A 23,990-nucleotide genomic window follows, 5' to 3' on the forward strand; every position below is an offset into this window, starting at 1 on the left:
GACTAGAGTCCCCCTGTTTTATCGATCGATCGGAGACACCTAACATTTAAGCTAGAATACACCTTGAAAGAGGTGTGGGGGCAGGGCGTGTACAAGGTTCCCCAATGAATAATTACAATGGGAGAATATTTATATTCTTAATTTTCAACCTGCTATATGCAGCGGAAACACATTGGAACCCTTTACACTGATTTAGAGACCTACAATCTGTGTAGGTGCTGTGTATTCATCACATTTAAACATCTTTACATCTTTATATATGGGATCTAAACCATATATTTGTTTTGCTGGTCTTGTGTATTGCTTATTTTTGCAAATTTTTTTTTGGGGTGTGCTCCCTCTGTTCTCTCCCTATTAAAGCATACCTAACCATTCAGGTGACTTTTCAGAATAAGCTGTCATATGTGTGTACATGAGGAATAACACTATTTCTGGCCATTATATGACTTGTATATGACATTTTCTTTAGCAGTTTTTCCCTCTGCAGGCTTTATCTCTAATACTCATTTTTCTTTGAACTAGTGGGTGGAGCCTAACTGTTATTATGTCTTCTATACACTGCACACAGAGAAGAGGAGAATACTGCTCTCCTATCTGTATATGTCACAAATATAGAAGCTGCAGGCTCATGGAGGAAATTATACAGCAATAACGAGCAGTGTAGCTGAGAATAAAGCACTGGGGTGAGATAGAACACTTACTATAAGCTGCAATAGCATCTCTGTGTGGGTCTTCCTCTCTCTCACTTTGCTCCATCCCCTCTCCAGACTTACATAACCAGCATTAAACCTGATCTCTCAGTGAACTGATTAGTCCGTCTCGGCTTGAGGTGGAGACTGATCTAGCCGTACATATAGAGTGAATGAACAAATAGAAGGGAGGGCGGAATCTGATAAGTGGAGAAAGGAATTTTTCTCAAGAGATAAATTACAAAGTTTTTTTTAATATTCGCTTGTGCTTTTGATCTATTCAAAGTTTGTTGACAATTTATTGACCAATTAATTAAAGTTTTCACTCCTTAACCCCTTCAGGACCAAGCTTTTTTTGGCCATCAGGACAAGCCCCATTTTTTTCAAATCTGACGTGTCATTTTATGTGGTAATAACTTTGGAATGCTTTTAGCCATCCAAGCGATTCGGAGATTGTTTTCTCATGACATATTGTACTTTGTTAGTGGAAAAATTTGGTCGATTAAATTCATTGCTTATTTGTGAAAAACACCAAAGTTTAGAGAAAATTTGAAGACATTATGATTTTTCTAATTTTAAATGTATCTGCTTGGAAAACAGTAATACCACACAAAATAGTTACTAATTAACATTATCCATATGTCTACTTTGTTTGCATCTTTTTTTGAACGTCCTTTTCTTTTTCTAGGATGGTACAAGGCTTAGAACTTTAGCATTAATTTCTCACATTTTTAAGAAAATTTCAAAAGGCTATGTTTTCAGGGACGAGTTCAGTTTTGAAGTGGCTTTTAGGGGTCCGTATATTAGAAACCCCCATAAAACACCCAATTTTGAAAACTGTACCCCTCAAAGTATTCAAAACCGCTTTCTTTAGGCATTTCACAGGAATTAAAGGGATCCTGTCATCAACATCTTACCTGTTAAACTCGCCTGACCCCTCAATGGCCGCAGCTGTCCAGAGTGCGTTCCTGTTCTCTTCTTTCCTGAAGTCCTCCTCTGTCGGTAAATATCGTCGTTTAAACTTTTACCACCTTTTATGGTAATTATTTTTCCCTCTGGGATGCAGCCTCTTAACCCCGCCCACCGTTGCCACCTGTCCGGCCCTGACTGGCTAAGGAGCTGTCAATCAAAAAGAAGGAGGTGGAGTCCACTCTGAGATGCTGGAGGAATGAAAATCTGACTCTTTTCAGATGAAGATTTGACTCTTTTCTGCTCATTTGCATACGGCGTGGGACCACTGAAAAACGGAATACTAAAGCTACAGAGCTTACTTAGAACATATTTATAGCTTAGATGACAATGATTTTTCACCCACTTTCACCAGGTATTGCTGGCTTTATAGCTAAAATGCTGGTGACAGGTTCCCTTTAAAGCAAAGTAGAAAATAAATTTACAAATTTAATTTTTTTTGCCAAAAATTAATTTGGAATAAGTTCTTTTTTTTTTCTGTAACACCGAAGGTTTTACCCGAAAAATGCATCTCAATATTTATTGCCCAGATTCTGCAGTTTTTAGAAATATCCCACATGTGGCCCTAGTGTGCTAATGGACTGAAACATCGGCCTCAGAAACAATGGAGCACCTAGTGGATTTTGTGGCCTTCTAGATATTAGAATATATTTTATGCACCATGTCAGGTTTGAAGAGGTCTTGTGGTGCCAAAACAGTGGAAACCCATCAAAAGTGATTCCATTTTTGAAACTACACCCCTCAGGGAATTTATCTAGGGGTATAGTTAGCATTTTGACCCTGCAGGTTTTTTGCTAAATTTATTTGAATTAGTCTGTAAAAATCTCAATCTCCTTTTTTTTTTTTCTGGAAAAATGTTACATTTTCTAATTTTTGCAAGGAATAAAGGAGAAAAAGCAGACCAACATTTGTTAAGAAATTTCTCCCTATTACGGAAATACTCCATATGTGGTAATTAACTGCTGTTTGGACCCACGGCAGTTCTCAGAAGGGAAGGAGCGCCATTTGGATTTTGTAGTGCAGATTTTACTGAAGTGGTTTTCGGTGCCATGTCGCATTTGCAACGCACTGGAGGGACCTAAACAGTGGAAACCCCCCAAAAGTGACCCCATTTTGGAAACTACACCCCTGAAGGAATTTTCTAGTGGTATAGTTAGCATTTTTACCCCACAGGTTTTTTTGCTGAAGTTATTGGAATTAGTGTGTGAAGATGAAAATCTACTTTTTTTCTGAAAAAACATAGCATTTTCTAATTTTTATAAGGAATAAAGGAGAAAAATCACCTCAACATTTATAAAGCTATTTCTCCTGATTAAGGCAATACCCCATATGTGGTAATAAACTGCTGTTTGGACCCATGGCAGGGCTCAGAAGGGAAGCAGTGCCATTTGGATTTTGAAGCTCAGATTTTGCTGAATTGGTTTCTGGAGGCCATGTCGCATTTGCAGAGCCCCTGAAGTACCAGTACAGTAGAAATTCCCCAGGTGTGGTTCCATTTTGGAGACTATAGTCCTCATAGAATTAAATTTAGAGGTGTAGTGAGCATTTTGATATTTTTTTTTCCAATAACATGTAGATTTAGCTCATAATTTTTAATTTCCACAAAGAATACAGGAGAAAAGGTACCCCAAAATGTGTTACACAATTTCTCCTGAGTAGGGAAATACCCCATATGTGGTTGTAAACTGATAGTTGGACACACGGCAAGGGTCTAAAGGGAAAAAGCGAAATTTAGTTTTTGGTATGGAGATTTTACAAAATTGGTTTTTGGCGCCATGTTGCATGGTGTTGAGGTACCAGTACAGTGAAAACCCCTGAGAAGTGACCCCATTTAGGAAACTACACCCCTCCAGGAATTCATCTAGAAGTGTAGTGAGCATTTTGACCCCAAAGGTTTTGTAGAAATTAGTTCACTGTATATGTTGCAGGTTGAAAATTAGCATTTTCCACAGATTTGCTATTTCAGTGGCCAACGTGTTGTACTCAGCTTGTGCCACTTTAGACACACATCCCATAAATTGTTAAGCGGGTTCTTCAGAGTACAGCAATACCCCATATGTGGTCATAAACTGCTATTTGGGCACACTGTCGGGCTCAGAAAGACCGCCATTTGGCTTTTGAAGCGCAGATTTTGCTTGGTAGTAGTTTTGTTTGGGGTTTTACTGGTATTTCAGCTTATAATGTGGGGGCATATGTAAACTGTGCGGAGTACATCAGGGTATATGTTAGCTGAGCAGAGTACATCAGGGTATTTGTAAACTGGGCGGAGTACATCAGGGTATATGTAAGCTGGGCGGAGTACATAAGGGTATATGTAAACTGGGTAGAGCACATCAGGGTATATGTAAGCTGGGCGGAGTGCATCGGGGTATATGTAAGCTGGGCAGAGTGCATCAGGTTTATAATAGGATGATGTAATAATGGGGTAAATAAATAATAAAATTAATTATCCGTGGATAGTGACGTACGCTTTGAACCAATCCTTTATGCACAGGCCAGATTTTTGGGTGCAGGAGTCGCACTTCTAAAGGGTGTCCGGGGTATTGTACAAAATATCCGTGCTCTAGCATTGCCTAATCTTTGACGTCTTCACTAGCCCCTTATGTAGCAAAGACCCCAAAATGTCATAGTTTCCGCTGCATTTACAGGGTCTACCAGTGGGGGTTAGCAAACGATGACGTGGGGTTTTAGATAAAGAACTGCTGCACATTTAAGATATATAATTAGCACCTATAATACCCCTTGGGCAGCACTATAAACATAAGACATAGTCTACAATCAGAAAACCTATATATGTCTCATGTACATATATACACAAGAAAAAATTCCCGTACAGACATATGTGAGTCCAAAAATTATTTTATTGTTCCACAAATAGAATACCCTCCCAAAGACGTCTATACAAAAAACATACAATTTAAAACATACTTAAAATCAGACTTTCCGAGACGGTCAATGCACCACCATAGCCAATATATTGCAATTATGCACAATGCAGATAGGTAAATACTACCTCAGAAAAAGTTGAGAATTACAAACTAATATACAGTTCTATGATGCCAGTAACCCACTATTCAGGTATAAGCATATCACTGTTGTTATGTTAGTTGTCATGCATCATTATAAAGCCTAAAAACATGGTTGAATCTCATTTACCTGAGGCTGGCATGGTGGCTGTTAGATGGACTCAGAGAAGAAACACCTCGACGCATGTTTCGCACCCTTCGTCAGGAAGCCGTTGCTAGGCTTCCTGGTTGCCTTAGTAACCATTGGCACCCCACGTTTTTTCGCGGGGGTACAGAGGGAGCCCCCTCCCTCTATGTCAATCACTTAAATGCCGCAATCACTATTGAGAGCGGCGTTTAAGGGGTTAAACGGCGGCAATCGGAGATAACTGTGATCGCCGCCGTTGCAGTGGGATGTCGGCTGTACATTACAGATGAGACCCGCTGAAGATAAAGTGCGCACAGCTCCTGTGCCCACTTCATCCTCAGGGCGTTACTGTACGCCCATTTGCGGGAACGCACCGCTAAAATGGACGTACAGTAACCCCCATTTGCGGGAAGGGGTTAATAAAGCATTTTTTATTTGCATCCAAAATATAAATATTGATTAAAATAGAAGTGAAGCGGCAATTAAAGGGGTGGGGCTTCTCTAACCCCCGGCGATTAACTGCTATTGCCAGGGGGCAGCCACACATTATCCCTGCAGTGGCCGCTGCAGGAGAAATGCAGCATTACATGTTGGCCATTTAAATCAATGGGCGTCCAAGTAATTCCAGAATGCACTCCTAAAGAGTGTCCTTCTGTTCTGGCACATAAAGGGGGATCCCAAGCGGTAGGGAACCACCCTCTATGTTGCTCATATACCCTAATAAAGCATATCGACAAGGTTTGTCGTGATGGGAATACCCCTTTAATGAAGGCAATGACCACGGGTGATGCCAAGATTTCAAAGATTTGTAGACCTCCAAGTTTCATCTTTTAAAAGTATGACCAAGCAAAGTGGAGTGTGTGTGTGCCCCATATACACATGGATCAATGGGATTGCCCTTTATAACACATATATTTTTATACTATTTATTGATTAGGGAATAACTTGACAATACACTGCACTATGTTCTAAAAATGTAAGATTGCAGTAAAAAAAATAAAAATAAAAATTATATATAGGAAAGGACTAAACAGCAGTCTCATTTGATTTTATGCAATTAAATATTTGTACTTTTGATAGAGTGGGTGGGTGTCAGATATTTTGTTGTGAAGTATCAGCTCTCTCAAGTCAATATTTTATTGTGTTTTAAATAGAAAAGATGAGAATGAGATCCAAACATTAGCACAGTTAGAACATAAGAACATTGTTCGGTACTACCATTCCTGGGCTGGAGAAGATGTCTTTACAGATAATAGCAGCAGTGGCAGGTAATACTGTTCTTGCTCAATGTTTGGACTTTTTAAATAAACAGTTGTGTTTGTGTGCCTGTTATGCTTTCAAATAGTTCATCATAGGCTACTACATGTTCATTTTCTTATAGCATAGGAAAATGTGTAGCGGTTCAGCTTTTCCCATATACAATCCCTTGGAAACACATGTTGCCTCCTCCCTCTATGTTATGACCAATTGCCATAAACGCTATATATTTTTGTAGCATGCTCTTGGTGTGATGTTTTTGAGGGTCTTTTCCACTCATGGAACTTAATTTTAGCAGAAACTGACGTGTTTTGCAGTTTTTTTTTAGTTGTTTTAATGTCGTGAACAGAAAAACCATATTCATACAACCCTTGAATACCATTTTATTTTCATGTCTAAATAGGTTTGGCATCGCACATCCTCTTGTAGATAGCGTTACCCCCCTGTAGATAGCGTCACACGCAGCCCCCTGTAGATAGCATCACACGCAGCCCCCTGTAGATAGCGTCACACGCAGCCCCCTTTAGATAGCGTCACACGCAGACCCCCCTGTAGATAGTGCCACACAGGCTCCCCTGTAGATAGTGCCACACGGACCCCCCTGTAGATAGCGCCACACGGACCCCCCTGTAGATAGCGCCACACGGACCCCCCTGTAGATAGCGCCACACGGACCCCCCTGTCGATAGCGCCACACGCAGCCCCCTGTCGATAGCGCCACACGCAGCCCCCTGTCGATAGCGCCACACGCAGCCCCCTGTCGATAGCGCCACACGCAGCCCCCTGTCGATAGCGCCACACGCAGCCCCCTGTCGATAGCGCCACACGCAGCCCCCTGTCGATAGCGCCACACGCAGCCCCCTGTCGATAGCGCCACACGCAGCCCCCTGTCGATAGCGCCACACGCAGCCCCCTGTCGATGGCGCCACACGCAGCCCCCTGTCGATAGCGCCACACGCAGCCCCCTGTCGATAGCGCCACACGCAGCCCCCTGTCGATAGCGCCACACGCAGCCCCCTGTCGATAGCGCCACACGCAGCCCCCTGTCGATAGCGCCACACGCAGCCCCCTGTCGATAGCGCCACACGCAGCCCCCTGTCGATAGCGCCACACGCAGCCCCCTGTCGATAGCGCCACACGCAGCCCCCTGTCGATAGCGCCACACGCAGCCCCCTGTCGATAGCGCCACACGCAGCCCCCTGTCGATAGCGCCACACGCAGCTCCCTGTCGATAGCGCCACACGCAGCCCCCTGTCGATAGCGCCACACGCAGCCCCCTGTCGATAGCGCCACACGCAGCCCCCTGTCGATAGCGCCACACGCAGCCCCCTGTCGATAGCGCCACACGCAGCCCCCTGTCGATCGCGCCACACGCAGCCCCCTGTCGATCGCGCCACACGCAGCCCCCTGTCGATCGCGCCACACGCAGCCCCCTGTCGATCGCGCCACACGCAGCCCCCTGTCGATCGCGCCACACGCAGCCCCCTGTCGATCGCGCCACACGCAGCCCCCTGTCGATCGCGCCACACGCAGCCCCCTGTCGATCGCGCCACACGCAGCCCCCTGTCGATCGCGCCACACGCAGCCCCCTGTCGATCGCGCCACACGCAGCCCCCTGTCGATAGCGCCACACGCAGCCCCCTGTCGATAGCGCCACACGCAGCCCCTGTCGATAGCGCCACACGCAGCCCCCTGTCGATAGCGCCACACAGTGCCTGGGGACGCACATGCAAGTGAATGTGGCTGTCACTAGCTCCGGAGCCCCCTCTGGTGCTAGCGACGCCACTGCATCCACCCTGTGACAGTGCGCAGGCTTTAAACTTTAGTGAGTGGGCGGACCGTGAAAGGTGCGCGGCCACGCACCTTATAGGGAACACTGCAGCTGGGGTCAGAATCAAATTTTTCCTATCCCAGCTGTACTCAGAAGGCTTCTCTAAGTTCAGGAGCAGTATCTTGCATATGCCTTTTCTACAGTGACACCGAAAGACTTCGCTGTGGACTGGGCACCTGCACTGCTCGCCGTCAAGACAGTGGGTGTTTGTCAGAGGGTTAAAGTAGTCAGAGCTTTGTTATTCTAATACAGAGATCAAAACCCAGTGTATAAACCTAGATTTAGAAGATAACGTTCAGTAAAACAGAGCTCTGACTGCTCTTAAAATATATTAAGAAATTGATCCTCAACAAATTTTGGACTATAAAATCAGGTGCCGTTAAAAGGTGGATATTGACTTTAAGAAATAAAAGTCCTGTATGTGCTGTATTTGTGTTGTTAATAGACATAAAGAGGAGAGCCTTTTCATTCAGATGGAATGGTGTGCAAATGGCACATTGGAAAGCTGGATCAAAAAGATGGAAACTGTCGATAAGTGCAGAAGTCTTCACATTTTCCGTCAAATCGTTGATGGGGTGCAGTACATTCATAGTAATGATCTTATTCACAGAGACTTGAAAGTAAGTTATTATTCACAACTGTTGTTTCCCAATCTTGATCGTAAAGTACCATTTGTTTTTACTCTCTCCTCCCAAGTATACCCTCTTGAGGGTATTTCAATCTTAGACATTTATGTAATATCCACAGGATATGCAATACGTTTCCAATAGGAAGAAGGTCTTTTTCCGTAACTCCCAGCGCTTGTCTCGTTCTGTACTCCCATAGACTTTAATGGAAAGAGTCGTATACAAGCGTGGCCACCACTCCACTGATTTCAATCGTACACGTGGCATTTGACAGCCACTTTGAATTTGTGAACGATGGTCATAAGATCCCAGTTCTCCAGATAGGTGAAGGTCCAGGAGGGAGGACCTACTCATATCTGAGATTTTGGTCATTTTGTCCTTTTAAGGACCATGCTAATTTGAGATTTTAGAACCAGTATAATGTTTTTCATTTTTACCCATTATTATTCCAGGGCTCGTAACCTTAGATTAAAGGGAACCTGTCACCAGCATTTCACCTATTAAACCAGTAATACCTGGTGGTAGTGGGTGAAAAATAATTTCTATATAACCTATAATTGTCTTCTTAGTCGTCTCTGTAGCTTTTAATATTCAGTTTTTTAGTGTTCCCACACGTATGCTAATGAGCATAAAAGAGTCAAATCTTCGTTTGAAAAGAGTCAAATCTTCGTTTGAAAAGAGTCAAATCTTCGTTTGAAAAGAGTCAAATCTTCGTTTGAAAAGAGTCAAATCTTCGTTTGAAAAGAGTCAAATCTTCGTTTGAAAAGAGTCAAATCTTCGTTTGAAAAGAGTCAAATCTTCGTTTGAAAAGAGTCAAATCTTTGTTTGAAAAGAGTCAAATCTTCGTTTGAAAAGCGTCAAATCTTCATTCCTCAAGTCTTTCCGAGTTTGCCCCGCCTCCATACTTTTGATTGACAGCTCCTCGCCTTCCCCCAGCACACAAAAACCTGTTCTTGTGCATTGATGTCCTATTCTGGTGTGTGCGCACAAAGGGACACCGGATTATTACGATAAGGCGCAAAATTTTTGCAGACCGTTATTTAGAGTCGGAGGAGGAATTTAGGAGAGGGGATAATGGCAATGAACTTTTGATAGCAGCGGCCAGTGAGGGATATGTAAAGTTCAATAGGTGAAATGCTGGTGACAGGTTCCCTTTAAGTTCACACTACTGTAAGTATACGTTTACCTCTCTTCCGTCAGGGGAAGAGAGGATCGAAATATTAAATGGAATGCAACGGTTCAGTTAGAATTGCCATTGATTTCAATGGTAATTCTATTGTTTCAGTTGCTTTCCATTTGTCTCCGTTCGTTCGTCCGTCAGTCTGCAGAATTTTTGTTTCCGTGAAAAAAGACGGGAACCTAGCGAACGGAGATAAATGGAAAGCAACTGAAACAAAAGAATTACTATTGAACCGTTGCTTTCCGTTTAATCTTTCGATCCTCTATTCCTCTGACGGAAGAGAGTAAACTGTATACCTTACGGTAGTGTGAAAGAAGCCTTAGTCTACATAGCGGTATAATGCCTAGGGATTTTTTTTCCCAGAAAAATAATAGTTTTTGGACTAATTGTACTGGGAAAGTAGTAAAAATTGTTTACAAAAAATGATTACAACATTGTCCTTGGGATTCTCTCACAAGGCTGACGCTTCCAAACTTGATGGTTAGCTTTATGTTGATACCCTCTATCAAAACTTTTCAGTGCTGAGATCCAGCACTCATGTTAATTGTATCAAGATACCTGAAAAGAAAGTAAGGCTTCGTTCTGGCGTTCCGTCTGAGCTTTCCGCTGGAACAGAACCCTGACTGAAACAAACAGAAACCATAGGTTTCCCTTTGCATCACCATTGATCTCAATGGTGACAAATCCAGTGCGAATGGTTTCCGTTTGTTTCAGTTGTGCAAGGGTTCCATAATTTTGACAGAATGAATACCATAGTCCACTACGGTATTCATTCCGATAAAACGACGGAACCCTTGCACAACTGAGACAAACGGAAAACCTATGATTTCCGTTTGTTTCAGTCAGGGTTCCATTCATGGGTTCCCCTGATGGAATGCTCAGAGGGAACCCCTGAACGGAGTGATGACACAGTTGTGAATGAAGCCTTACTTCTAGTCTTGTGTGTGGCATTCTAGAATTTCATTCTTTGTAAATTATTATTTGTCCTACAGCCAGCAAATATATTGTTTGCAGAAGGTCTGATTGTGAAAATAGCAGATTTTGGACTGGTGACGCAAATAAGTGGAAAAGACCAAAGAGAACCCCTTTTGCGAACTGCTGGACGGGGAACCGAGAATTACATGGCACCAGAACAGGTGACTCGTATGAATGGCTTTGATACTTGAAAACCAAGTGTTAGATTACGTAATAATTTACTTGTACTACATAAATAGTTTTGCTGCCTTCTCCCTTGCAGAAATAAGCTATTGTTTCCAAGAGATTTTGAGATCCCATCTCTTGTGACGTATGTACAATGCAAGTGACAATAAGGTTAGACAAAACGCTGGGTTCTAAGCAAAATCTACACTAATATGAAGTTACTAGACCATCTAAGTGTCCATTCACATCTGGGTCAGGACTCCGTTCATAGGTTTCGTCGGAGCTATCAGTCAGGGGAACCCATGAACGGAACTCAAACTGAAACAAATGGAAACCATAGGTCAGGTGAAAATGGTTTCCGTTTGTCACCGTTGTTTAAGGGTTCCGTTGTTTTGACGGAATCAATACCGTAGTCGACTGTGCTCCGACAGAAACTATAAACGGAGCCCAGACGCAGATGTGAACGAAGCCTTAGGGCCTGTTCACATCAGCATTGTGTTTTCGTTGAGGGATTCCGTCTGAGCTTTTCCTCAGGGGAACCTCTCAACGGAAAGGCAAACGGAAACCATAGCCTCAGTTTGCATCACCATTGATTTTAATGGTGACGGATACTTTGCTAATGGTTTCCATTTGTCACCGTTGTGAAAGGGTTCCGTTGTTTTGACTGAATCAATAGCGCAGTCGAAACCCCTCAATGGAACGAACACCGCCTTAGGCCCCATGCACACGAACGTGCTTTTGCGGCCGCTATTCCCCCGAAAATCCAGAGTAAAATTGCAGCCCTATTCATTTCTATGGGGCCGTACACACGACCATGGTTCTCACGGTCCGTGCATTGCCCAGGAGCCTGGACCGCAAAAAGATGGGACATGTCTTATACTGGCCGTGTTTTGCAGCCCAGACTCATAGAAATGAATGCACAAGGCCATGTGCACGGCCCGGGATTTGCAGGCGGCTCGCTGGTGACACTCCGCGGCCGTCCGAGCCGCAAATCGCGGCCATGCATACCACTATGGTCGTGTGCATGAGGCCTAAGGGCTCATGCACACGACCGTAGCCATGTGCACGGCCGTGATTTTCGTGTCGGCCGGCTGCGGACTGTCAGTCGCGAGCCACCCGCAAATCGCGGGACATGCACATGGCCGCGGCCATTATTTTCAATGAGCCCGGACCGCAGAACACAGCCGTAATAAGACAGGTCCGTTCTTTCTGCAGTGCGGGCTTCCGGGCCGTGCACGGACCGTAAAAACTACGGTCGTGTGCATGGCCTCATAGAAATGAATGGGGCTGCAATTCTCCCGTGGATTTTTGGGGGAATTGCGGCCGCAATAGCACGTTCGTGTGCATGGGGCCTTAGCCTATTTATTCTTTGGAGAAACTGTTAAATTATATTTACCTATTCAGGACCAGGCCAGTTTAAAAAAAAAAATCCCTTTCGTTTTTTCATCCCCACCTTCCAAGAGCCATAACTTTTTTTTATTTTTCCATCGACATGGCCATATGAGGACTTGTTTTTTGCGGGATAAGTTGTAGTTTTTAATAGAACTATTTAATATACCATATAATGTACTGAGAAACATAGAAAAAAAAATGTTTGGTGGAATGGAAAAGAAACCGCAATTCCTCCATTGTTTTTTGGGGTTTTGTTTTTATGGCTTTCACTACGTATATGAACTTTTTTCTGCGGGTCAATATGGCGATCCAAAATTTTTATATATTTTTTGTTTTTTATGTACTACTATTTTTAGAAAATAAAAACAATTTTTTTTTTTTGTGGTGGTGTTGATGAAGCTGTGTGTAAGATTGTTTTTTGCAGGACGAGTTTGAAGTTTTATTGGTAACATTTTGGGGTCCAATGGTTTTTTGATCACTCGCTATTCTATTTTTTTTTTTTTATATAGTTGAGATGACCCAAAAATAGCAATTCTGGCGGTTGAAATTTTTTTTGGTGTCCGATAAATAAAAATGATACTTCAGTAGTTTGGACTTTCAGGTGCGGCGATAACACTTAAAATAATGTAAATAATAAAAACATAAATATATTTAAAAATTGAAAGTTTTTTTTAACTTTTTTACATTTTTTTACATTGTTTAAAACTCTATTAAATGTTTTGTTTTTTTTAGTCCCACTAGGAGACTTGAACATGCGATCGCTTGATCGCTGGTAAAATAAACAGTGTAACATGCTTTAAACGGTTTCTTCTAGGGATGCATGATGCATCGAAACTTCGATACTGTTTCGATACCTTGCACCCTCAAACGGTACAATATCGTTATTTCATGTATTTCCATACCAAACTGTGCGGCCGCACAGCTTAGTATAGTAATACATCAATGTATGAGAGTGGGGCTGCGGCTGTGTAATACAGCCATTGCCCGCTAATGAGAAGTGCGGCACAAATGAGCGGCGGCACTGATGACAGAACATGGCGGACGCACTGCAAAACACCCCCATGTTCTGTCTTCAGTGACTGCCCCGAATCTCATAAGTGCAGCGCTGGCCGCATCACCTCACACAGCCGCAGCCCCACTCTAACGGCGGAGATCAGAGAAACCTCTCATCTCTGCCGCTATTCCCTTGAATGCTGCGATCAAAGCTTTTTTCAAGGGAAAATAAGAAGGGGAGATGCCTGTGACGCGATCGAGGGCCATACCATATATGGGCTGACGGACCCCAGGGCTGTCAGTACACAGGTAGGTGTTAGGACATACCTAAGTATGCCCTAACAACAGGAAATATGGTCAATCAGTATATAGATATATGCCAGTACATTAAAGTTTAAAAATAAAAAAATAAAATAAAGTAATAACACATTTATAGCGTCATTCATGTTTACGCTGTTCTAAAATAAAAAACTGTTTTCTTTCACCTATTAATGTGAGACATGTGGTGTGATGAATTTTGAACCTCCATGTGCCTCACATTAATAGTAATTAACCCCATCATGTACCTCACACATTAACCCAATGTTGTCCATTATGACTGTGAGGAACATGATGGGGTTAATTACTATTAATGTGAGGCACATGGAGGCTTATCATCACACCATGCGCCCCACATCAGAAAACGGAAGAACTTTTTTTTTTATTATTATTGTTGGCAAAAGTATAGTTTTGGTATCGCAATACTACACGAAGTATTGGTATCGAAGTCCAAATTCTGGTATCGTGACATCCCTAGTTTCTTCTGAACCCGTTTAGGATCAAGCCCTTCCGATGCCTGAATGTCCACAGCAAAATTTTCACCATTTGGAATGTTCCATTCTCAGGGTGAATTTTTTTATACTTTGTCCAAATATTTTTTTTTCCCATTTTTGCTTCACATATATAATGGTACCAACACAGAACAGTAATTTTTTTACGTTTTATGTAGGGGAAAATGGGAAACCATTTAATTTCCTTCCTTTTGTAATTTATCATTATTAGTTTAACTAGACAAATTTATGCTACAAAATAATCCCCGCTCTCTCCTGTGTATAACGCTACCAAATATGTGCACGTTGCTCCACCGACTTCATCGGTATAACACCAGGGAAGAAAGGTCAACATTTTTTTCTAGCAGGCCTCCTGCCTTTAGGTGGATGTGGGATCTGTAAATGGACGCAAAGCACCCGTGTACAGAAATTTTTATTGGAGTCATAACAGTAGATAGGTGCGGGGCTACGGAGACCAAAACTAGTGACCATTATTAATTTGTGTATATTTGATACAACATAGATTCTGTCATATTGATGCTCAGACCATGTCATAGAATATAGTCCCAGATAGTGCTTTGGGAAGGTGTTAAGGCCGTTAAGGACACATCATTGATCAGCGTTCGCTTTCTTCTGTCACACGGAGGTATGCATGGGGACGAGTGGTCGTTTCTCTGATCGCTTGTCCCCATCCATTATAATCATGTCGGCAGCACGTCTCCCTGTTTACACAGGGCAATGTGCTGCCGACAACGATAATCTTTTACTTTTTTTAAAACTATACGACCAGCAGATGATCGATCGTTTGCTCGTTCATCTGCTGATCGCTGCCCTTTTTACACAGGGCAATTATCGACAACGAGCGTTATAGCAACGCTCGTCTGTCTGATAATCGTCCTGTGTAAAACCCCCTTTATAATTTATAATTTTCTTTTTTTTTTCTTTGTCTGGAGGAGCTGGGATAACAGACATCATGTATGCAGATCACATATAATAGTTAACTAATGGCCAGCAGGAATCAGATTACTATTAGTAGCAATCATGGCAACGGCCTTAATGCGGGAAAGAAGCTTCCTGCATTCGGGTCCTCTTGCAGAACACAACGCTCCCTTTTCGCGCTGTGTTTAGTGTGTGTGGCACTTTTTTGCGCTGTGTGTCGTTTGTGACAGGGAGCTGATCATTTCTGCTCCCTGTTACTTCAAGAGGATCGGTTTGACAGGTCCAGCACAATGTCTTTAAATGCAAAGCCCTTTACAATGTGAACTACCGTAAAACAGGACCTTATGTCTCTGCAGCCAGACTGGCAACGTGAGAGGCTTAATAGGAGAACCAAGGTGGCAGGACTGGGGGACTTCATTAGTTGACTTACATGACTGCAACATCTTATAGGCTATGATTGGAGTTATCTCTGATCTTGCCCAATAGAGCGAGGCATCAGCTGCAATGTATAGCTGACCCCTGCAGCGTATAGAGTGGGCTCAGGCTGTGAGCCTGCTCCATATTTCTCCCCTCCCGATAGGACGTAAATTCACGGGTCTTTCAAAGTCCCGCTAGAACACGTTATTTTCTTTCACTCAACTACAGGCTACATTTGATGACAAGTCTGCAGGGCTGGGGTAGGGAGTTTGCAATTGCCTTTAGAACTGCAAGTTGGAATGTTCTTACAACGAGGGAGAGAGATTCCAAGAACAAGATTAAGATGGTAAAGTATGCAGTAAGCTAGTTTTCTCTTTTGAGGTCACAGTCTTGTCTAGAAATGTTTTGGCTCACAGGCAGCTGAGGGGAAAGGCTTTGTCAGGGGGCGGCCTTAATGCTCATTGTTTCCTATTGCAGACAAAGCAGTTGTGGGAGGCTCCTTCAGCAGCCGGTTATTTTACTGCCAGATACAGAATTGTGAGGCGAAGGGGGGGGGGGGGTGTCTGATTTTTCTAAATTCAGATGTATTTGCTTGTAAGACAGATAGTAATACCAAACAAAATAGTTACTAGTTAACATTTCCTGTATGTCTACTTTATGTTTGCATAGTTTTTAAAAGTATTTTTATTTTTCTAGGACGTTACAAGGCTTAGAACTTTAGCAGCAATTTCTCACATTTTCCAGAAAATGTCAAAATGCTATTTTTTCAGAGACCAGTTCAGTTCTGAAGTGGCTTTGAGGGCCTTATATATTTGAAAATCCCCATTTTAAAGGAACAGTGTCATCACAAATTAATTTTTTATATGTTAAAGATGTTAGTGCTTTATTAAAAACGTTTATATTCATTTGTGTGTTTGTGTTTTACTTTTTCTTATTTTTACACTTTTTCTTCCCTATGGGGGCTGCCATTTTTTGTTCCATTTCTGTGTGTGTCGATTAACGACACATACAGACATGGAATACGGCAGCCACAGTCCCATAGGGACTGCGAACGGCTCCCGTCCCATTGACTGCAGTGTACGGCGTCTGTTTGGGAACTGCGCATGCGCCGCTCCCACACAGTCCTATTCGAAATTGGCGCCGTCCGGCGCCATTTTCCTGTGGACCGGAAGTCGCGGCCGGACAGTAATATTACTACTTCCGGTCGCGGCTTCCGGATTTGTGCACTTGCACCAGCGGCAGCAAACGGAGCGGAAGGGCCGGAGGGAGCCGCGGCGGCAGGAGCAGGTAAGAGATTTCAATGTATGTTCGTGTTTGTGTGTGTTTACTACTGTATGTAAACCTACTACACTGTGGGTTAGCTCAAAAAATGGCGACACACAGTGTAGGTGGTTACATCGTTCAAACCCCTCGTTTATCCCGGCACTAGCCAGGATAAAGGAGGGGGGGATGCTGAGAGCTCACTAGAGCGAGGGCTTTTAACCCAACGTTGCAATGCTGCAATTTTGGGAACAGCTCCATCTAGTGACCAAAAATGGGTAGTATTATAAATTAGAAATAATTTATAATATTTCCTGGACTCGTGCAAAAAAATAAAAAAAATTTGAACAATGTTTAATCACCCACACACTAAATGTTTAATTTTTAAAAAAAAAACCATGTTTTTCTGGCAACACATTCCCTTTAAAAACTAGACTCCTCAAAGCATTCAAAACAGCATTCAGAAAGTGTTTTAACCCTTTAGGCGTTTAACAGGAATTAAAGTTACAATTCATTTTTTTTTGCCAAAATTCATTGGTAATAAAAAAAATTGTTTAACACAAAGTTTTACCAGAGAAATGCAACTCCATATTTATTGCCCAGATTCTGCAGTTTTTAGAAATATCCCACATGTGGCCCTAGTTTGCTACTGGACTGAAGCAAGTATCACCTAGTGGATTTTGTGGCCGCCTTTTTTTAGAATATATTTTAGGCACCATGTCCGGTTTGAAGAGGTCTTGTGGTGCCAAAAGTGACCCCATTTTGGAAACTACACCCCATTTATCTAGGGGTATAGTTAGCATTTTGATCCCACAGTTTCTTTACTAAACTTATTGGAATTAGTCTGTAAAAATGAAAATCTACTTTTTTCGAAAAAACCGTAGACATTTAAAATTTTTACAAGGAATAAATGAGAAAAGGCACCCCAACATTTTTAAAGCATCTTCTCCCGATTACGGCAAAGCCCCATATGTGGTAGTAAACTGCTGGTTGGACCCACGGCAGGGCTCACAAGGGAAGGAGACCATTTCGATTTTGGAGAGCAGATTTTGCTGGAATAGTTTTCAGTGCAATGTCATGTTTGCAACGCCCTGGAGGGACCAAAACAGCGTAAACTCCCCAAAAGTGAACCATTTTGGAAACTACACCCCTCAAGAAATATTTCTAGGGGTATAGTTAGGATTTTAACCCCACACAGTTTTTGCAGAATTTATGGGAATAATGCAGTGAAATTGAAAATCTAAAAAAAATATAGTTTTAGCTCATAATTTTTCATTTTTACAACAGATAAATGAGATAAAGCACCCCAACATTTGTAAAGCAAACTCTTCTGAGCACAGCAATACCCCATATGTGGTAATAAACTGCTGTGTGGACACACGGCAGGGCGGAGAGAGGACAGAGAGCCATTTGACTTTTGGAGCTCAAGTTTTGCTGGAATCGTTTGCGGCGCCATGTCACATTTGCAAAGTCACTGAGGGGCCACAATAGTGCAAACCCTGCAAAAGTGACCCCATTTGGGAAACTACACCCCTCGTGGAATTTCCACAGGTATAAGCCATTTTAGTGCACAATATGTTGTGCCCAGTTCGTGCCACTGAAGACAAGTACTTCAAACTGTTAAGCGGGTTCTCCCGAGTATGGCGATGCCATATCTGTGGACGAAAACGGCTGTTTAGTCACGCTGCAGGGCTCAGAAGGGAGGGAGCGCTATTTGGCTTTTGGAGCGCAGATTTTGCTTAGTGGTAGTTTTGTTTGGGGTTTTTTAAATCAATCCAATTTTATTGATACGAACACCAAAATAAAATAACACATTGACATTCACATTTCAATTTTCCAACGTCGTATACAATAGTTACAGCATATCAGAAAACCCCCAACATACCCTCTCCCCCCCCCCCCCCGCACAGCCCCCCACCATATCTCCACCCATTGTTTCCAGTACCGTTCCTGGCCAGAACTCCGTTCTCTTATCAAGGTTCCCCTCCACCCGTTCTTTGCTCCAAACTCCATCACCTCCAATTCCTCAGACGACTCTTGCCCTTAGTCTACTCAGTTCAGGTGACGGCACCTCAGGACAGGCCAACCATCTGCTCCATTGTTTATCAAATTTTTTTTCCGTGCCCCTTTTCGAAAATATCTTATGCTCCATCAGGATATTATAATTCAACATTCCTACAATTTCCCTCATCCCTGGTGGCTCCGCGTCCAGCCAGTGTTTAGCAATGCATTTCCTCGTTTGATATAATATTTTAGCAATTGCCAGACTTGCCATTCTGTCACTCTCCAATTCTCCCACCGCTCCCAACAACATAACTTTAGGGTCTGCCGCCAATTCCCGACCATACACCTGCTTTATCAGATCCAATATTTCCCCCCATAGGGTCCTCAGGGCCTCACATGACCAAAACATATGAAATATGTCCGCCTTCTCCTCTGTGCACCTAGGACATTTAGCATCCGCTCTAATACCCATCTGTTTTAATACCCACGGGGTGCGGTACACTCTATTTATCAGGAAGAGTTGAGTTCTCCTCTGTGCCAGACTGAGTGATAAGTGACATGTGGACGCTAATATCTCCTCCCACTCCTCTTCGGTCAATGGACCGACATCCTGTTCCCATTTCTCTTTTACCAGCACCATCGGGTTTCCCAGGTGTTTGAACAGCAAGCTCCTGTATGCCATTGAGATCAGGCCTTTGGTCGTGTCAGCCCGTCCCACATACTCTAGGACCCCAAGAGCACAAACCGTCAGGTCCACCACATGCGCCTGCGCCTGTACGGCATGACGGATCTGCAAATATTGGTAAAACATACTGTGCTCCAGTGGAAATAGGTCTTTCAGCTGCTGAAATGATCTCCGCACGTTATCATCATACAGGTGTTGTAATCGCCTAACCCCTGCCGACTCCCATTTTTGCATGCCCTCTAATTGATACAATTCCCACAGGACCGGATTATGCCATAAGGGAGTATATTTGGTACACATTCCCACTCCCAAGATCTGTTTGCATTGCCACCATACTTTATGTATCAGAAGTAATGTTGGTTTAGCACTCGCCAATCTCTTAAAGGTATGCGCTTCCAGGCCCTCTAGTGGGTTGAGTCCTCCCCCCAAGTATGACAATAAGCGTGCGCTAGAACCCCATGTCTCTGTGTCCTCCCACCCCTTAAACTGTTGGCTCTGAGCAGCCAGGTTATATATCCAGGCATTTGGCAGTGCGACCCCCCCCTTCATCTTTAGGCAATTGCAGTTTCTCCAATTTAATCCTTGGAACCCCTTTTTTCCAGACCAGATCCCGAAAGAGATTGTGCAATCGTCTGAACCAGTGTTTAGGTATCCATACTGGGGAGTTATGAAGGATATATAAAACTTGAGGCATAAGGATCATCTTGATTAGATTAGTCCTCCCCAGAGCAGAGAGCGGGAGCCTGTTCCAGGCGTCCACCTTATGTTTCACCTTGAGCAGCAGTGGTAAAACATTCAAAGACATATAGTCTTGAACCCTAGCCGTCACCTTAACCCCTAGGTACGTAAATTCAGAGACTATCGGAATTTGGGGTCCCACTCCAGTATCCACAATGTTTACCGGGTCAAGTAGCATAAGAGCAGACTTGGTCCAGTTAATATTTAATCCCGAGAACTCCCCAAACCTTGTGATCGTGTTCATTACTACCTCCAGAGTGTTCTCAGTGTCCGTCATATATATTAAAATATCGTCTGCATATAGTGAAATTTTTTCCTCCATTTCCCCATATTGCAAGCCCCGTATACGCTCCTCCTGTCTTATGAGGCACGCCAGTGGCTCTACCACCAAGGCGAACAGCAATGGTGACAGTGGGCACCCCTGGCGCGTACCCCGGGCCAGCGAAAATCTCTCGGACAATGCACCATTCACCCGTATGCGGGCTGTAGGGGCCACATACAGCAACTGTACCCACTTCACGAAGTTAGGGCCGAATCCCATCTTTTCTATTACTCGCCATAAGTACCCCCATTCTACACAATCGAACGCTTTCGCGGCATCTAACGTTAGCACAGCCCTTCCTCCTTGAACGTCCGGTGTCGCCTGAAGATTTAGAAACAGCCGCCTGAGGTTGACAGCCGTCGATTTGGAGGGCATGAACTCCGATTGGTCTTCATGCACAACATGCTGTACCACCCTATTCAGCCGCAGCGCTAGTATCTTTGCCAAAATCTTAACATCCGATGTCAGCAAGGATATTGGTCTGTAGGACTCTGGTAGTTGACTGTCTTTCCCCTCTTTCGGGAGAACCACTATCGTTGCCTCATATAGGGAGTCTGGTAGTTTACCTCTGTCAAAGCTATCCTGCAAAGTACTCAAGTATTGTGGCGCTAATTCCGTCCCATATTCCTTATAGATTTCCCCTGGTAACCCATCTGGACCCGGAGCTTTCTCATTTGCCATATCCCTTATCGCCTGTTCCAACTCCTCCAGTGAAATAGGTGCCTCCAAGCTTTCACGGTCCTCCCGGCCCAAGGTAGGCAAATTAGGGCTATGTTCACACGGAGTATTTTGGGGGAGGAATATCTGCCTCAAAATTCCGTTTGGAACTTTGAGGCAGATATTCCTCTCCCTGCACGCCGATTTTCGCGGCAATTATCGCGCCGTTTTTCGCCCGCGGCCATTGAGCGCCGCGGGCATAAAACAGCGAGAAATACGCTTTCTCCTGCCTCCCATTGAAGTCAATGGGAGGTCAGAGGCGGAAGCGCCCGAAGATAGGGCATGTCGCTTTTTCCCGCGAGGCAGTTTTACTGCTCGCGGGAAAAAGGACGCCAACGCCTCCCATTGAAATCAATGGGAGGCGTTCTCGGGCCGTTTTTGCCGAGTTTTGCGACGCGGTTTCCGCGTCAAAAAACTCGGCAAAATACCCCGTGTGAACATAGCCTAATGCTTCCCAGATACTCGTCCAATTGCTGTGTGTCGTAATGCACTTTGGATGTGTATAGGTCAGTATAAAACCGCTGAAATATTTGCAAGATTTGCCCCGTGTCTGTCTCCACCCTCCCCCCTCCCCCCTAAGACCATGAATGAAATTATTACTCCCATGCGGCTGTGCCATCCTAGCGAGTAGCCTCCCTGCCGTTTCCCCTTCTTCATAATATTTCTGTTTAAGGAATAAGCGTTTATTATCCGCCATTGCTAGTTGGTGATTTTTCAACATCGTCTGTGCCTCCACCCAATGTCTAAGTGTCTCCTCGGACCCCTCTTCTACATGTCTCCCTTCTGTTTCTGTCACCCGATCCTCTAGACTTTCTCCCAGTTGCCTAGATTTAGTTTTTATTTGTTTAATATATTGAATGAATACTCCTCTCAACCACGCTTTCATGGCGTCCCATAACACCCCTTGCGGCACTGACTCAGTATTAAAAATGAAATATTTTATCAAGTCCCGTATTTCCCCGCCATCCATCAATTTCAGCCAAAATGCATTCAGCTTCGAATTCTCGGGATTCCTGGTAGGCCTTACACCCACTTCCAGCGTCACCGCCATCGGAGAGTGGTCTGACCACGCCCTCTGTAGATATTCAATTTGCGCTATGTACGGCACTGCTGAAGCTGAGCATGCTACCAAATCTATTCGTGAAAGAGACTGAAACGTGGACGATGCACACGAGAACTGCCTCACCCCTGGGTGCTTATCTCTCCAAATATCCCGCAAACCCAATTCCTCCATTAATCTTCCAAAGGCAGTCAGGTCACCCCTTTGCCCTCCCCCTCCCCTATGGAACCTATCCAGCCCTTCAGACATCACTGCATTAAAGTCCCCCATCACGATTAGCGGTACCTCAGGCCACCTGGAGAGTTTCTCCGTAACTCGTTTAAGTACAGTGCTAGAATAAGGCGGAGGGATGTACAGTACCACTAGAATACACTTCCAATGATATATAGTACAGTGCACTCCCACATACCTCCCCTCCTCATCAGAGAAAGACGAATGACAGACAAAGGGAAGACTCCTGTGTATCAGCAAACTCACCCCCCTAGAATAAGTCGTATGAAAGGAGTGAAACCCATGTGCGATCCACACTCTCTGCAATAGGGACACAGATTCTCCAGTCAGATGTGTTTCTTGCAGCCCCACTATCAGGGCATTTTGCTGTTTAACCCAGTTGAAGATTGCCTGTAGTTTCCTTGCTTCCCGTATACCCCGGACATTCTGGGATAGACATTTAACCGACCCCATCAGGCGCCATATCATTGAGAAATCTGTTACTACTCCAGCCTACTCCAGCCAAGATAGTAGGCCGTGCGTTCCCTCCCTCCCCCCCCAACAAAACCTCCCCTCCGAAAAGGGTCAGAGCGACATGTACTGTCTCTCCTATCCAGCAGAAACGCACCATAGTGCGAACGTTTGACATGCCCTAATGGCATCTCCCCTTTAACCATTTAACTTTTTCACCACTTCCAGTGAGCGCTGGCTCCCACTGCTATTCGTATGTAATACACAATCCCACACAATCAGCAGAATTTACAGATACATTAGGTACCCAGTAATGATCCCACAATATCCTCGCCATCAAGTACGGCCACTTTGTTAAAAGGATACGACCCTGCTGTGTTTCAGACAAGGGTGTTCACACACCGGAGAACTGCATAATAACATATAATGTACTACAGTCCCGCAAACGCCAACGTGGCTCCAAACTTCACCGCCTAGGCGGGCTTTCACGCATCCTCTTCTCCAGACGTTCTCCGCAGCCGTGCCTCATTGCAATCCAGCCATCTGGCAGCTTCTCTGGGGTTCTCAAAGAATGAAGCAGTCCCAAATGCAACCACCCGCAATTTAGCCGGATACATCATGGAATATGGTATGGCCAGGTTCCTCAGATACTTCTTTACGTCCCAATATTGCAGCCGCTTCTTCTGTACTTCCGCAGAGAAATCCGGATAAAAGGATATTTTAGCGCCATTAATGGAGATATCCTGCCGTTCCCTTGCCATCCTCAGTATCCTATCTCTGTCCTTGTAGTGTAACAGCTTCACTAAGACCGGTCTCGAGGGTCTCCCCGGTGGTCCCGGTCTGGTAGGTACTCTGTGCGCCCTTCCAACAGCATATAAAGGAGACAGCTCTTCCCGGCCAAACTGCTCCAGCAGCCATTTTTCAAAAAACTCATCCGAGTTATTGCCCTCCGTTTTTTCGGGCACTCCTACCAAACGCACGTTGTTTCTGCGTAACCGGTTTTCTAAATCATCCGCCTTAGCCTGCAGGACTACCACCGCCAAGGAATGAGACTGTACATCACGTCTGAGCTCCGGCAGAACATCTTCCACTTCAGACACTCTCCCCTCAACAACTGTGGTTCTTTCT

The 23,990-nt window shown here is 44.1% G+C and overlaps 1 protein-coding gene across 1 annotated transcript in view; it reads left to right on the top strand.

Annotated features, from left to right (window-relative positions):
- LOC142759971 (interferon-induced, double-stranded RNA-activated protein kinase-like) overlaps nt 1–23,990 on the top strand; it is a 100,707-nt gene that overhangs the window by 59,388 nt on the left and 17,329 nt on the right. The window contains exons 13-15 of the mRNA XM_075862809.1: nt 5,966–6,079; nt 8,345–8,519; nt 10,698–10,841. Coding sequence (XP_075718924.1) covers nt 5,966–6,079; nt 8,345–8,519; nt 10,698–10,841 — 433 coding nt within the window. The remainder of the gene's footprint in view (nt 1–5,965; nt 6,080–8,344; nt 8,520–10,697; nt 10,842–23,990) is intronic.

The sequence above is a fragment of the Rhinoderma darwinii genome, chromosome 4, assembly GCF_050947455.1.
Source record: "Rhinoderma darwinii isolate aRhiDar2 chromosome 4, aRhiDar2.hap1, whole genome shotgun sequence".
Classification (NCBI taxonomy): Eukaryota; Metazoa; Chordata; class Amphibia; order Anura; family Rhinodermatidae; genus Rhinoderma; species Rhinoderma darwinii.